Source organism: Octodon degus, unplaced genomic scaffold, assembly GCF_000260255.1.
Source record: "Octodon degus isolate 3935 unplaced genomic scaffold, OctDeg1.0 scaffold00118, whole genome shotgun sequence".
NCBI classification, from domain to species: domain Eukaryota; kingdom Metazoa; phylum Chordata; class Mammalia; order Rodentia; family Octodontidae; genus Octodon; species Octodon degus.
Genome location: NW_004524694.1, coordinates 7,842,913 through 7,859,664, shown reverse-complemented (window position 1 = coordinate 7,859,664; position 16,752 = coordinate 7,842,913). Strand labels below are relative to the sequence as shown.

The following is a 16,752-nucleotide window of genomic DNA, read 5'->3' as shown; positions in this document are numbered from 1 at the left end:
AGGGGCTGGGGAGATGGCTCAGTGGAATAAACGCTTTCCTGGCAAGTGCAAGGGAGTGAGTTCAATACCCAGTTCCACCAAAACAAAAAACAAAAAACAACAACAACAACAAAAACCCTCAAATCTTAAATAGAGGTTAGTCGTAGTTATGTATGAGGTGAAGACATTTTAAACGAAATTTAAACACCTAATCTTTATTAATTGATGGCTATAACTTCCCTTGATTGCAAGTTTTTTCACTGGCTCACCTACATTGCCTTTGAAATTACAGTCACTTATAAGAATAAATATTAATTATTTAATGAATTGAAAAAATTGAATGAAATATTAAGGTGATTTTGAAATATTCACTGAAGAAACCAAACTGATGGAAATGATTGTCATTTGAAAGACAAATTCTGGTTGTACATTGCATGGATCCTGTGTATAATGTTAACTTTGAAGATCAAATTCTAATGTCTCAGAAAAAATATTTATAAAAACAAGCTGCCTTTAGCAATAGTGGGATGAGAATATTCTCCACCTCAAGTATTGAGAGAACCTAAATTTTCTTCAAAAAATAATGGTTTTACTCTTTATGTACATCTTTCAGTATTCAGACAAGAAGGCAAACTGAAACACTCAAGCATGGAGATATTTAATAATGAAAATTATGTGCATGAGGCTGGAGCAGGGTTGTCAAGGAGAGCCTTTGCTAACTCGTACGAAGTCAGAAACTTGTAGGAACCAAAGACAAAATACCAGTTTTGACCTCAATTATTTGTAGAACTAAAATGGAAAACAGAAAAATCTCAACTCTCATTCATTCCTCAACCACAGGAATATGTTCTCAGAAGTACAACATCAGGCAGTTTCATCACTGTGCAAGCATCCTGGAGTTGTTCTTGCAGAATCTGACATAGTGCTGCCTCGTGCATATGCAAAGTGCCTGGTCATGTTCTATGAGCCCACCTTCCCTGCTCACGACACTCAGCAGTAGCGTGCACCACATTTTTGATTGTACCTTCTAAGACATTTAAAGAGCACCTCCAGACTTGCTTCAGAAAGTGTCAAGATAGTGTAAAGATGTTCAAAGTGAGGAGGGAATATTGTGAGGAAGATTGATAGTAATTTGCTTTTACTGTAATATTTTTTTCAAATGTAAACATTCTATTTAGAGCTTCCCATAGTTCCTGAAATACCATGAGTTTCCTACAGTGCCTCTTGTATCCTCTTGTCAACAGAGTGTGCACAATTCCTTCTCAGACAACAGCCAAGATTTTCACTACCAGTGTGTTCCCACAGTCTTTCTATTCAATTTACAATTCAAGGGTTAGTAGTTTGTTTCAGCAGAGAATTCCTTGCACATTCCTGCATCATTTTAAAGAACTGTTGAACCAAAGTAAAGCTGTAAGATAATTCAGGTGCAGGAATCTGAGTGAGGGTAATGAGAAATCACTGCAAGGACGTTTGGGTTGTGACACAATTTTTCCTAACAGTTGCCCACTGCACAGTGCAGAGCAAAAGGCAAAGGTGCAAATGAATGCAACTTTTAGTGGAATTTAGTAACATTTCTGAAGTTTCGCCACTATACCAGGTGTAGTGGTGCATGCCTTAATCCCAGCCCTTGGAAGGCTGAGGCAAGAGGGTCACTGTGAGTTCCTGGCCAGCTTGAGGTACAAAGTGAGTTTAAGACCAGTCTGAACCGCATAGTGAGGCCCTGATTCAAAAAAATCAAATAAAATGAAAGAAAGTAACTCTTCACAATTCTCTCCCCCACTCTTCTCCTCATGGACTCTCCCCTCCTCAGTCTTCCCTTTGGTTTTTTCTCTCTGTCTTTTCCATTGTTCTTCCTTCCATGTCTATTCTTCTCCTGTGTTACTGAAAATAGAAGTATGTTATTAATCTTTTACCCTAAAACTATGGCTTTCACTTTCACTCTTAATTCTGGAGGAGCCTTCAAATATTATTATCAGCTCGTAGACACAATCTATTAAAATATATATCTAAAATAGCACAATTGCTCTACTAAAGACGGTGCAGATTAACTCATTCTTGACTCACATGTTCCCCCAAAAAAGTTAGTGTTAGAAACAAATAAATGTATTTACCTAATGAGACACGTATGTTCATTCTTGTCTACCACACATGACACGTTAGTTTCCATCACATTAATTTCTGAGATAGCATGTTAAATGTCATTAATTAGAATATATTTTATATGAATAAGCTTTTCTTCAAAAAACATACATTGACATTTTAAATGGCTTGTTACAACTTACATTTCTTTTAATTTTTAGCCAAGAGATAGCTCAGTGGTTAAGTGTCTACCTGGCAAGAGCAAGATCCAGGGTTCAATCCCTGATACTGGAGAAAAAATTATTAATTTTGTAGTAATTAACTTTAATATTATTGACTAATAATATTTTGAGGATATTTTGATTCCAAAAGGGTCATGAGAAGTTATAGGATAATATTTTCGAAGTGTTTGATATTTAATACATATGACTAAGCAAAACTGATCAGACTTTTCTTGATAAACCATAAAATGTTATGATAGAGTTGGAAATTTATACAGTGAAAAAGGAAATAAATGCAATATAAATAGAAACTATTAAGCAAAAGATGAAAAACTTAAATATATTGGATTTCCTCAAATAAGACATTATTCTGGAATAATAGTCATGGACTAAACCTGGTTCATGACAAAATACTCAATAAATAATAATGAAATATGAAAACAAAGAAATGGGCTGGGGGTTTAGCTCTCAGACACAGCACCTCCCTGGCAAGCATGAGGTCATGAGTTCAATTCTTGGTAAAAAATAAATAAGTAGGAAAGAAAGAAAGAAAGAAAGAAAGAAAGAAAGAAAGAAAGAAATTATGTGAATTTTTATTGAAGCTAAAAGGAAATGATTATCCTTTAATCTGTATTTATGCAGTGTTTCTTTCTTTAGACAGGATCTCACTATGCAGCTTAGATTCCTCTGAACTCACTATGTAGCCCAGGCTGGCCTCAAACTCAGCAAACCTCCTGCCTCAGCCCTCTGAGTGCTGGGATTACAGGCATGTGCCACCATGCCAGGTTTTTGCACATCTTCAAAAGCCAAATTTCTAGTGAGAGAAAATGGTGATTATTGCAATCGCACCAAATTCCTCCTTAGCCAAATAATTATATTTCACCCCTATTTTGTTCACTCTTTCTGGTTTTTAACTCTCCTTTAAAAACAAAACTCGGGGAAATTTTACATCCCATGATTCTTAGAGATTTACAGTTTTTCTATAAATCTAATTTAATTTTCCAGTAGGAAAAAAAAGTCTGCTATCCACTGGTGATTTTTGCTGTAAAGACATCAAAAACTGCAGTCAAACAATGTTTCTTTAATGCCTTCCTCATCTTTAGCTCAGTGATTTTCTTGATCCAGTCTCTGCCAGCCTGGACTACTGAAAGCTTTGTTGTGGGTAAAATTATGCTTTTGTCAATAGACACACTTGTCAAGAAATTTCTATGGGATTATGGAGAAATAGAGGTGAATTAGAAATGCATTGTACCTTCACTGAACATCATTTCCTTCATGGAAATATCCACAGTGAAAAAGAAATGGATTGGACGTGAAAGTTATATGCTTGTATCTTTTCTCCATTGCCTGCCAACTATATGAATTCAAACAATTTACTGATCCTTTCTAAAATGGCATTTCTCACACTGCAAGTCAGATAAAGTACCATTGCATGGTGTTACTATTTTCAAAGGAAAAGTATCATTTACTATGCAATTTCATCATACATCAAAACACCAAATTTTATCAATATCTGAATCAGTACAAATGACTATATTGAAAAATGTTATTGCCCATAAAATATGACTCTATATTACCTAGGTAAAGTAGATCTAGGTGAATGTATATATACTTATAAATTCATAATTCAGTGTTTATCTGAAAATAAGCTTTAGAAAATAAGTTCTAGAAATATGTCTTGTTCATTAACACATTTTTCACCACATGATTAACCTCAAGAATGAAAAGGAGATTATATGCCTTGTGTACAATTATCTGAAGGATTTTTCATGATACAAGAGCCTCTGTATAAGCCATACACATGACTTGCCCATCAAATTTTCTTACCATTGCAGTTCTTTTACATTTTTAAAACAATCCTGGGTTTCAAAAGCCAAGTGTTCCCATTCTTCTATCCCTCCATTTATTAGCTGAGCAGCTTTAGAGAATGGACTTACATGGTCTGCACTTACAAAACTACCAGTGTGAGGCTAAGAAGGCCCAGCAAACTGAATTCTTGAGGCTAAATCTACAGATGAGAGCTACTACAGCAATGATCACTCACACATTGGAAATTACAAATGAAATCTTTATGCTGGGAAGAGAGCTCAGCGGTCTAAAAGCCTGCCTGCAAGCCCAAGGACCCAGCCTGGATCCCTAGTACTGCGTGCCAAACCAGCCTTTGGAACTCAAGGTGCACTGCACCAGCCACAGAAACTGGGCGTGGTGGTATATGCCGATAATCCCAGTGCTTGGGAGGCTGAGACAGGAGGAGCTCTATGAGCCCAAGTTGCATAGCAAGACCCTGTACTGAATATATAAATATAAGAATAAACAACAACAACAAAAATGAAACCTTCTAATGAAAATAAAAATACTGGAATATATCTGAATTTATTTTCAAAGTGGTCAGGCAGTGTCCTAGAGAAGCACAAGAAAGTTACTGTATGTCTGTATGTCCTGCTAATAATACATCATATGAATAAAATATACATCATCTTCCTTAATTATTTGGAATATAAAAATTATATATATATATATATATATATATGCCAATTGTCCTTTTTGATGATAAATATCCTTTCTGAGAAAATATTCTGAACTTCAAAAGTGAGAAATGTGGGCAGCCAAATAGCTCAGTGGATTAAAGCACCTGCATGCAGCCATAGGGGCTGGGGGTTCGATCCTGGGGCCTGAGGTGCTGGCCCCACCTTCAGGGCACGCTGAGAGGGCAATTGAGACTGGGCGTGGTGGCACATGCCTATAATCCCAGCTCTTGGGAGGCTGTACACAGGTAGATCACTATGAGTCCGATCTAGTAGTACGACCCTGTACACCCTATAGACCCTTCTCTAAAGTACAAATAAATAAATAAATAAATAAATAAAAACAAAAAGGTGAGAAATGTTTTCCATTTCATCTTTCCACTCACAAATCCCAGTGAACATTACCTTTTATGCTATGGCTGTAATAGTACAAATATAACACTGAGTCAGAGGTGGAATAGTTTTAGTGTGTGATTTAGTATCTATCTAGCTTAGGGACATGCCTGACCTTTTGTTGGTTAGAAGTCAGAAAGGTGGTGACCTTTGAGGAGGACCAGGAAAATGACAAAGGGAACATAAAGATGACTTCTCATTGCACACAGTGTTTCATTTCTTCATTCAAAATATATTCAATCTGTGATAACTGAGCATTATGGATCCTTTTTATTTATGTAAACTTTGGTAGAGCTGTTATGGTTCATTGCCTGAATTTACAAACACAAATAGCATCACAGCTAGACAGATGGGGTAATAGCCCTACAATCTTTTGTATATATGAAGTATATACATGAATTTCAGTGTATTCCCACTATAGGGAATATATCTTAAAAATGGAGGATATCACAATGTTGAAAATACAAAGGTACTCCATCCTAATTCTATGAACTTTTTATGTATTTAGTTCCGGGTCTACAGGGTCTCACTACACAGACTGGACTTGTAGTGATTCTCCTGTTTTTAGCTCCCCAAACACTGAGATTACAGGTGTGCACCACCACGCCTAGTTTCACTAGCCTCTCCAGGCACCCCAGCAGCAGGACTGGAACAGCACACTGGGGATTAAACTCCAGTCCCTGTGTCTGCCTAAGCAGGCACTTTAATCAGCTGAGCTATCTGGCCAGCCCTTTCATCCTAATTCTAATAAACAAAAGTGGCAGATATATCCCCGTTACGAAAAATAAAGTATAAGATTAAATCATTACTAGAAATTTCATGACACTGCATAAACATAAATTCTTAAATCATCAGGAAATGGAATAATTTAAACTTGTATGTACCCAATAATGTAGCACCAAATATATTTTTATATATTTGGGACAAAAGATATAATAAAAAATTAAAAATACATGGTCTTATTGAAATATTTTGACAGGTACCTTTCAGTAAGTAGTGGATCAGATTTTTAAAATATGGTTAGCCTCTTTCACAAAATTTATAAATGCACATTAAAATGAATAACTATTATAATCAGCTGAGTAGAGTTTCCCATAGAACATGTGACTCCATTCTGTCCCTTGCCCTAAGAACTGTGTGTAGAGACAAGGTTATAAACGTTTAAAAAGAAGCATATTCATGTCATCCATTGGGACACAGGCTATTTAAATGATCTCATAACAGCAGAGAAGTAGCAAAGCAGAAAGATGGCTAAAAACTGGATGTGTGAGGAGCCAATGAGTGAGGCAGGTGCCGGAGTGGAGAGCAATCCCATTTCAAATTGTAGCAAGGTGACCTTCATCTCACAGCTGCATGGAACTGAATTCTAGCAACGCTCAAGCCTCTGAAGTTCAAGCTGATGCGGCTCCGAGCCTCCAGCCAGCCATGCAGCCGACACTTTAATGTTTCCCTGGTGAGACTCTAAGTAGAGGATACGCTGAGCTATCCGCGGCCCAGACCTACATAACTGGGAGGTAATAACAGGTGCTGCTGGGTAAGTTGGACTAAGAAGAGAACCATAGTACACTTGTTCTGTAAGCAACCAGGCTCACAGTAAGTTTTTTTTTTTTTTTTAAATCAGACCCACAAAGGAAATCTCCATGAAGTTCAAGGATGAAATTCATGTCAAGAGTGCTGTCTGATTTTTAATTTGTATTTCTCGAGTGACCAACGCTCTTCATCAATTTTTCATATATTTACTTGCCATTTGTATTTCATCATGTGAGAAGTGTGCTTTCACCTCAGATGCCCAGTTTTGGACTGGGTATTTGAATTCTGGGGGCCTGACCTTTTTTTAAAAATTCCTTATATATTCTACATAGAAGTCCTTTGTCTGAGGACTAAGAATTTTTCCCCAATTCATGGGTTTTCTTTTCACTCTGTTAGTGCTTTATTTTGACTTGCCAAAACTTCTTAATAGGAGTTTATTGAAGGGAACAGTTAATACTTACAGTTTTTATTTTGACTAATTTTGCATGCTCATATCTGGTAAGCTCAGCGACTACTTTGAGGACAACAGTGTACAATATAACAGCCATTGTTGAATTCCTGTCTTGTTTTTTGAAATTCTATGTCATTTGTAATGTTTTATCTGTTCTTTTTATTCTCTTTAAAATAAAAAATGTTATCTTACTATAGAAAATGAGATTTGCATTGGTTACCAAATATAACTATAGCTACAACATATGCTTAAAAATGAAGCGACAGACCTTTAACCTGAGCCAAAGCAAAAACTTACAAAGAAACTTAGAAAACAGTTTTATTATATAACTAGCAGGATATAGGTTACATATTATGAAGAGGAAAGCTAAAAGTCTTAAATATTCTGTAGAGGCTATTAAAAATACTACAACATAGGAAATAGAGGGCTTCTACAAGAATACTGATGGTCACACACTGGCAAAATTATGAACTTAAATGTACATTATCAGTGGAATGCATAAGTAAATGAAAGTATATGCACACTGCATTGTCTGTCTGGCTTGGCTTGGCTTTGCTTTTCTTTTCATCAGTACCGGACATTGAACTTGAGACCTTGTGCTTGCCAGCAAGGTGCTTAAGCTTCTTAGCTATATCCCTGGCCCTACACACTGTATTATGATAGCAAAAACGTTGTAGTTTGATAGCACAAAGGTTGTAGTTTGATAGCACAAAGGCCAGGAAGTGTTTTCCATGAATCTCTGAAGATCCTGAGATAATCTCAGGTGGGCCACACGCTCAAAACCATTTGCGTAGCACTCACATGTTATTTGCTTTTTTAACTGCATTGATATTTTCTCTTAAAAGACAAAATATAACACTGGATAACACTTCTGGTACATTACCTCAACTTAATGGTCTCCAATTAGTGCTAGAAGCCATTTGTCATTATGTTCTTCACTTCTACATACAGTGCCAGGAAAAGGAAGAAATCCATTTGTACTTCAGTGTCCCTGTTGATACCATAAATATTTACTTCGTTAAAATTTTAATGTGTGGTACTCTGATAACTAGTATAATGGAACAGAAAACATATATTTAATCCTCTTATGCCCATCAAGTATGGGAGTATTCAACAGCTTGGATCTTATATTTTTGAAAAGTTTCCGCACTTCAAAGCAAATCTCCGACAGAGTAAAATTAAAACCCACAAATGAGGAAAAAATATAGCTAAATGTCCCTCAAATGCAGACCTTCTATCTAGAATATATAAAGAATTTGTAAAAAATCAAGTCCCCCAAATTCAAAAACCCAATCCAAAAATGGGCATCTGGGGTGAATACATACTTCTCAGAGAAAGAAATACAAATGGCAAGTAAATACATGAAGAAATGTGCAACATCATTGGCCATTTGAGAAATGAAACTTGAAACAACACTGAGATTCTATCTCACCCCAGAAAGAATGGCCAACATCAAGATGTCAGCCAATAACAAATGATGGAGGGGCTATGGATGAAAAGAACTCTTCTTCATTGTTGGTGGGAGAGCAGACTAGTACAACAACTACGGAAACCAGTGTGGAGATTTCTTCAAAAGCTAAGATTAGAGATCCCATTCAAGCCAACTATTCCCCTCCTGCATATTTTTCCAGAAGAACTGAAAACCTCATATCATAACAACATACGCACCCATGTTTATAGTAATGCAATTTGTCATAGCTAAATCCTGGAAACAACCCAGATGCCCATCAACTGAAGAATGGATGAAGAAGATGTGTTATCTTTAAACAGTGGGGAATTATTCACCTATGAAACAGGATAAATTCGAGACTGTTGTTGGTAAATGGATGTAGCTAGTGATGATATTCCTAAATGAAATGTCAGATCCACATGTGAAAACATTGTATTGTCTCCTTAGTGTGAGAACCTGAAAGAGAAAATGGAATCAGATGGGTACAGTAGATACTGGAAAAAGGGAATTAATTTGTTCAAAAGGAAAGAATTACTGAATTGTGGAGAAGGACAGGAGAGGGGGTGGGGGAAAGAGGTTTGTTTAAGTATGTAAGCAGGATGGTTTAGCCAACTGTACTGTGCATTTCGATTGGTCTATGGAAAGGAGCAAGTAACACTTAATTTTCCTTGTCTCTTAATGTCAATTGTTTATGTTTTTTTCTCTTTTTAATTTCTTATAGACTTCTTTTTTCTTCTTCCAATTTTACATGTGCATATCTGTTAATATGAATAACTGGAAGGCAGCACTAAGTATTGTGACAAATACTGTGAAAATCACATTGCTTTGTTAAGTGAAATTCTGTATCACTTTTAATTTTTCTGTTTTAATGCTATTTTGTACTCTCTTTAAAAAATAAAAAAAGAAATATATGACTATCATCTCAAGCAGAGACAACTACAGCATTGTTCAGTTTGAGTTGTATCTGAACAACCCCTTTTTTCATGGGATACCTTTATTAACTAACTCAAAGATTGACGGGTGAACCATGTCTTTACATGAAAGCATTGATAATATTTCCAGAGATAGATGATAGATAATAGATGATGGATAGATACATAGGCAGACAGACAGACAGACAGGCAACCAGACTCACAGATAGAAGGATCACCATAAGTTCGAGACCAGCTTGCTTGAGTTCATGACCATTTTTTTTTTAGAACTGGGAATTGAACTCAGACCCTTGGGCTTGCCAGGGAAGCACTTATTCTACTGAGCCATCTCCCCAGCTCCTAGAAGACAGATAAACAGAGAAAAAAAAATCCTTGGTTTGATGCTCAAAGAAAAACCATAGATAACATTTTTTTGACAATGATTAAACTATGATTTCAAAAAAATAAAAATAAACACTTAGAAGTCATCAACCTGCCACATAACCTTTACAGTATCCCCACATTTAAATATCTTTCTGATAATATTTATTATATAAAATATATGAATATTTACCAGTATATAATTCTCTACAATCTCACCGAACTCACTATAATGTTGGAATATAAAATGAAAAAAAAAATCACTTCTCACTTGCGATTGCTTTTGTTTCAAGATTTTGTACTTAAGTTGCATGTCTTCAATCTTAAAGTTAACCAAATGCATGTACTTTATGAAGGTATCAATAATTTATTGGACAAAGCTGTTCAGTTTTTAAAATCAAGGGCATAAAATATGCTCAAAAATATTCTTACCTCTTATTTCTCAAAGTTTCAACTTATTGTTAGATGAATGATACATAGAATAGGCAACAGAAATAACAACATGTATGCACTACTTAAATCAATGCATATGTAGTCACAGTACTTGCTTTTGATGAGTGACTTCTAAATGGAGTGTCTGGTCTATCTCCAACTATCTATCTATCTATCTATCTATCTATCTATCTATCTCTTGCAAATTTGACAACATACCTTTGAATTCTCTTTAACTCTATAGGTAAAGTGACAATGGCACTAAAATAAATTCTGTTTTATTTTAGGCTAACAGGATTCCACCTGCCACCACCAGTGACCAGCACCAAGTCCGTATTCTCACTACGTTTGACCAGTGACTTTGCGGTTAGTGCTCATGGGTTTAAAGTGTACTATGAAGGTAAGTGACACGGATATACTTGGAACCATGTCCCTATTTAGTGTAAGCGACCCAGAATTCCCTGAAAATGTCATGGATGGAACAATCAACATGAAGAGAGAAAAATTCATTTCACTGTGTTAAATTTTGTAATAAGTTTCACTTTATTTAACAGTTAGGTATCATAAAGTGCTAGACATGGTGGGCTTTACAGGGTCATTGTCACTGTACCTAGATATAGGAAAATCCTTTCCTTAACATTTCTTTGGAAATGAGACCAAGAATTTGTAGGAATAACAGAAAGCAATGAAATGTGAAAGTAAAAAGAGGTTAGATTTGATTAGTACTGTTATCCTTGCAACATATTCTATTTTTATCTTTTGACTCTCCATAAGAGAAAGAAAGAAAGACAGACAGACAAACAGACCCACCAAAACAAAATGGTGATCTGTCTTTGAAATTTGTCACAGTCTGGGGATATAGCACCGTACCACAAGTGCCTGCCTGGCAAGCACAAGGTCATGAGTTTGATTCCCAGTACACACCCCCAAAGAAAATAAAGTCAAGAAGAGAAAATATAAAGAGGAATACTGCGTTCCTGCAAAAGTCTGTTCAGTAGCACAGATTTCCAATTGTTTAACCACCAAATGGAAAATTAACAAATTCACAAGACCAAAATTTTGTTTTTGTTTCTTGAAATTTAGTACAAATTTATTGGCCTTAAAACTTGAACAGATTGGAAGCTGTTTATGATCCTTGATTATGTCATTAATGTGAGGATTTATAAGTTTTACTATTTTTTTGTTGGTGTGTTTTAGATATGGATAGTGATCACAGTCATGATAGGGAATTTGGATAGATCTTGATTCTTTGTTTGCCCCAGCTCTTTCTCCCTTCAGTTTCTTCCACTCTTTATTTATGAGTGCTTCGTTTCTGTTTATTCCTTTGACTCTTTTGTTTTGCTTTTTGCTTGAGATGATGGTTCATATCTGAGGGCCATCCAGGTTCTGCTGATGGTGTTAAAATGGACATAATTTATATGTTCCTTTTAGGACATGTGCATAATCTATGTTTCCTTTTTTCCCACTAATAGCAAAAGGTAATATATTCCTGAAAACTGTGGATACAAATTATAGGTTTTTAAATTTTGTTTATATTGTTTAATAATACAATTTCCATTTAATTTAGGGAAAACTCCCTTTCTTAAACATATTAGCATCTTATTGGGTTTGAATGCATCTCTCGAGGACTGTACTGCCAAAATCCATTCCATCAGGTCTAGTGCCGTCACAGAGCTATCAGTTCAGAAGCAGCAGCGGTCGGTCTCTTTCCTATTCATTCACCTTTTCAAGGGGCCCAGGATTTGCACCTGCTTGGCAAGCACTCTAACACTGAGCTGGGACTCTAGTCCATAGGTAGTTGCTTTCTAAAGTAGAAACAATCATATATAAAATAGAAACAATATAAATTTTGATATTGTGCATCTGGGGAAAGTAAAAAGCTAAACACTATTTAATCTAATGTCTACTTTTCTTAGTACAAACATTATTTTTCTTCATTTTTGATTAGTAAATACTACCATACACAGAAGTTTAGAACATTATTTTCTATATAATGTATTTTTGAACAGACTTTTGTCTAGGGGGAGGGATGCAATCAAAGACTTCCTTCCATTGTGATTGTAATGATCAATGTTTTTCAAAGATGTTCTTATGGAGTTAGTATTTTTTAAAAATTTTTTTCAACTTAATTTATATATATTTATTAGGGCAACCACAAAGTTTGAGAGTAGTTTTGGTGATGCTGAAGAACTTCGTAGAGCTATGCTTCTCACTAAGCATTCTTTAATTAAGAACTTGTATTCTATTCACCAAAACATAAAGATGTTTTACATTAGTATATTCTTTTATAAAAATATAATGATATGGAGAATGTAGTGGCTTAGGGAAAGAATTATTTCAGTGTATGGTTTGATATCCTATCTTCAAATGTAATATACAAGACATTCAGTAGTACTGAGGGATTGATTGACCCTCATGGCCAAGAACTATCAGATATTGATTTGTGACATGCACCTTTTACTATGTGTGCTAGATTCCCATTGCTGCAGTAACAGCAATGTAAATATTTCACACTTTTAAATAACACAAAATGCATTATCCTGCAGTCCTGTAATTGAAAAGTCCTACTTGTCCCTGATGGCTTCTCTACTCAAGATGACAAAGTTGAAATAACAGTGTTGTTGGGCTGAGTTCCTCTCAGAAATCTCTGGGAATAAGTCTGTGTCCAAGTTTATTCTGGTGCCTGGCAAGCTGTGTGCATCTGGGGTGGAGAAGGGAGACCCTTGCCTCCCTGTGGCCTTCTGCTACAGGACACCCATAGAGCTTACAGGTCTCCCTCTTTGACCCGTGAGCCACTGATCTCAGAACCAGCAGAGGATCCACCGAGGCCTCCGGAGTTGTAATCTCTGTCATTTCCTCTTCAGATGTATCTGTCTATGGCCTTCTTCCTGCATATCTCTGATTCCAAGTGGGGAAGTCTCTAGCGATTCATGGGTTCTTGATAGTGGAGGCACATCTAAGTAAGAAAAATTAGTCTTGCACCCCAAAACTTGATTACTTCTGCAGAGTCCCTTTGATGACATATCATAACATATTCACAGGTTCCAGAGATTTAACGGGTGGGGAGAGAGAGAGGACAGTTGACCTACATTATGTGGAAATCTATACCACAGGTCTCAGCAGGAGTAAAGGAACAGCTTAGGATACAGTACTATTGAGGCCAAAGAGTATATAGACAAGTCTTAACCTGGAATTTAAAAGACAACCCCTGCACAAACATAAACACACATGCGCACACACACACACACACACACACACACACACACACACACACACTATATACCTTTACATTTAAAAAATACATTATTTTTAGCTATTTATTTATTTGGTACAGCGTCTCACTATGCAGCTCAGAGTCATAGTGATCTTAATATCTCAGCCTCCCCAGGGCTGGGATTGTAGGTGTGAGCCGCCATGCCCTGTTTTCATGCCCAGGTCACAGCATACCCAGCATGAGGTGCCAGGGGTCAAGCCCAGTCTTTGCGCTTGCCAGGCTGCGCCTTAGACTGCCAAGCTATCTCTCCAACTCCACACCTCTACATTTTGAATCCATTCTTTGCTTTCCTAGTTAATTAGACTACACCTCAGTAGCCTATCTGCAGTGTAGCAAAGTTGAACTACTAGACATTTTCTAAAGTTCAAACCTCGATAATCTAGCAATGCCTTCATGATAATCTTGATGTTTGACTCATATTTTTTATTTACTTATCTTCAGTGTACTCATTTATTAACAACTTTCTTCATCCTGTAAAGTTACTGAGGGTTTGTCTCTTGGTATGATAATGTACGAGATCTCTGGGTCACTGTGGTGCTAAGTATTGGTTTGTGCTACTCAAATTCCCAACACTGGACAACATACATCGTATTACTTGGAAAATATATTAAAACACCAATGTCTTGGTCCGGCTTGTATATCCGGAGTAATATCCTGCAGTGGAGCCGCAGAACATGCATAATAAAGGAAGCCCACTGCTCTTATGCCTACTTAGTCATAAGTTCTCTCTAGCTATCTCTTTCTTTCCTTCTTTCTTTCTTTCTTTTTATTTATTTATTTATTTATTTATTTATTTATTTTGGTGGAACTGGGGATTGAACTCAGGCCTTTGACTTGCCAGGGAAGCACTTATTCCACTGATCCATCTCCCCAGCCCCTATCTTTTCATTTCTAAAAAACTAAAGCAAAAAAAAAAAAAAAAAAAAAAAACAGTATTTTACACAATGAAGGTACCTTAAAAATATATAGTGAATCAGTATTACTCTAAAAAATACTTACGTTGGAGAAGATAGCTAAATGTTATTTTTCTCATTGAAAATATCGAGGTAATGGGCTGAGGAGACAACTCAATGACTTGAGCTCCTTCCTGACAAACACAGGGTCCTGAATTCAGTCTCCAGTATGAAACAAAAATAAAACTAAGGTAACAATTCTTCCTAATTTCTATGTCCTTGCACTAATGATTAATGACTTAAAATTATATTTCCAATATGTTTCTTTACAAATCACTGCTAGATGTCTGGTCCTTGAGATAAACATACAACAGTCTCATTAAAGTAGTGCGACATAATTGCCATGCAGCTTTTGTTTCCAAGACAGCTTTGCATACTGCAGTTCATTAGACGTGTAAGGGACAAAATAAAGAAAGAAAACCTATTTGTAATTATTCACTGCCAGCATTTTAAACCATAGTGAATGGCCAATGTGTAATATCCAGTTACAAAGGAATGCATTTCTACAATACAAACTAATGACATTAAATGTTGGATCAAAATCAATTTGCTTACATGTTTTTAAAAGTTCCTTCATCATTTCTAAATTTTGTGGAGGAGTAGAGTAAATAGTTCATTAAAGCACGTTATTCCATAGGCAAGATTTTAAATTGTATACTTCTTAGTTTTTCTATAGAATAAAGCACTATTGTTTTTTATTATTTTAGTATGTTGCTCAATATACAATAAATTTACCTTGTTCAGGAGTTATTTCATATTAAATTCTATGTAGTGCACTTTAACAGAAAAATATTGATAATTCAGCAACTCTGCATGCTTCAGTTCATTACAGATGTTTGAAATTTTTGATCCTTTTGTTTTTATGTATTTAGGACTGAGTCTGCAGGTCTACAGGGTCTACAGGGTCTCACTGCATAGATCAGACTTGTAGCGATTTTCAACCTTCCAAGCACTGGGATTATAGGTGGGCACCACTACACTCAGTCTCAACCATTGTCCTAGTGCACCCCAGGAGTGTGTCTGGCACGGCATGCCAGGGGTCGAACCCCAGCCGCTGTGCTCTACCAAAGCAGGTGCTTTAGTCCTCTGTCCTATCAGACCGGCCCTAAATTTTCATTATTGAAATATCTTGTGATTTTTAAAAATAGAAAATCCTTACAATCTACTGACAAGTGTCAAGCTCTTTTCATTCATCTAATGTAATAAAAATATTTAATAATTCTATCAAAACTTTTAGATTCATTTTAGTGCCTAGGTTTCAAATACTATTTGACATAGAGTGATTTGTGTATGTTATTTAGCTCTCGAATTTTTCTACCAACTTAGAGATGGGAAAAATAATTCAGTTGAAGTGTGGAAGCTTTACGGTGTTTCTTGGGAACCTATTTCCTCTCGGTAACTGTGCCTAAAGCTGCAAGTCCAAATGCAAAATATCATTCAACACACATTGAATATAATAGAGCAGGAAGTCATACCAGGTACCAGAAAACCCTACACAGGAGAAACGAGAGCCAGGATGGGCTCCTTTCAAAGTATGCACTGGGCGCATTAGATGGCATTACTTATTTTATGTGATCTAATTTGCTTGTGTGTTTCTTTATTGGTACTGGGAGCCTATCTCAGGGCCTCGCGCTTGCCAGGCAGGCACTGTACCACTCAGCTGCATCTCCAAACTTTGATCTAGTTGTTAATTAGAGTAGTGTATTAAAACATCTAGAGTTCGATTCCTGGTACCACATGCCATGCCAGGCCAGTGTACCAAATAAATATATAAATAAGTAAATAATTTTAAAATCGTAAAAAAATAAACAAAACATCTAGGATTAGACAAAGGAAACTAATTTTAGTAAATGATTCTATATAAGCAACAAAATGTTTTAAAATGTACAAGTGGCATAAAAGCAATTGTAGATGTACTATATAGACCAAGATGCTGAATGATACCTATGTTTTCAACAGAATTAGATGTGAATTGCACAGATCTTAAAAATTTTATCAAACTATTAGCTTTAAAACCATTGAAAATAATTACAGAAGGGCCAGCCAGATAGCTCAGCGGAATAAAGCACTTGCTTACACAGGCACAGCAATCAGGGTTTGACACCCAGTGTGCCATGCCAGTTCTGCCCCCAGGGTGTGCTGAGAGGGCAATTGAGAGCGGGCGTGGTGGCAC

The 16,752-nt window shown here is 36.1% G+C and overlaps 1 protein-coding gene across 1 annotated transcript in view; it reads left to right on the top strand.

Moving 5' to 3' along the window:
* Csmd3 (CUB and Sushi multiple domains 3) overlaps positions 1–16,752 on the top strand; it is a 1,279,636-nt gene that overhangs the window by 159,684 nt on the left and 1,103,200 nt on the right. Inside the window, exon 6 of the mRNA XM_012516661.2 lies at positions 10,640–10,752. Coding sequence (XP_012372115.2) covers positions 10,640–10,752 — 113 coding nt within the window. The remainder of the gene's footprint in view (positions 1–10,639; positions 10,753–16,752) is intronic.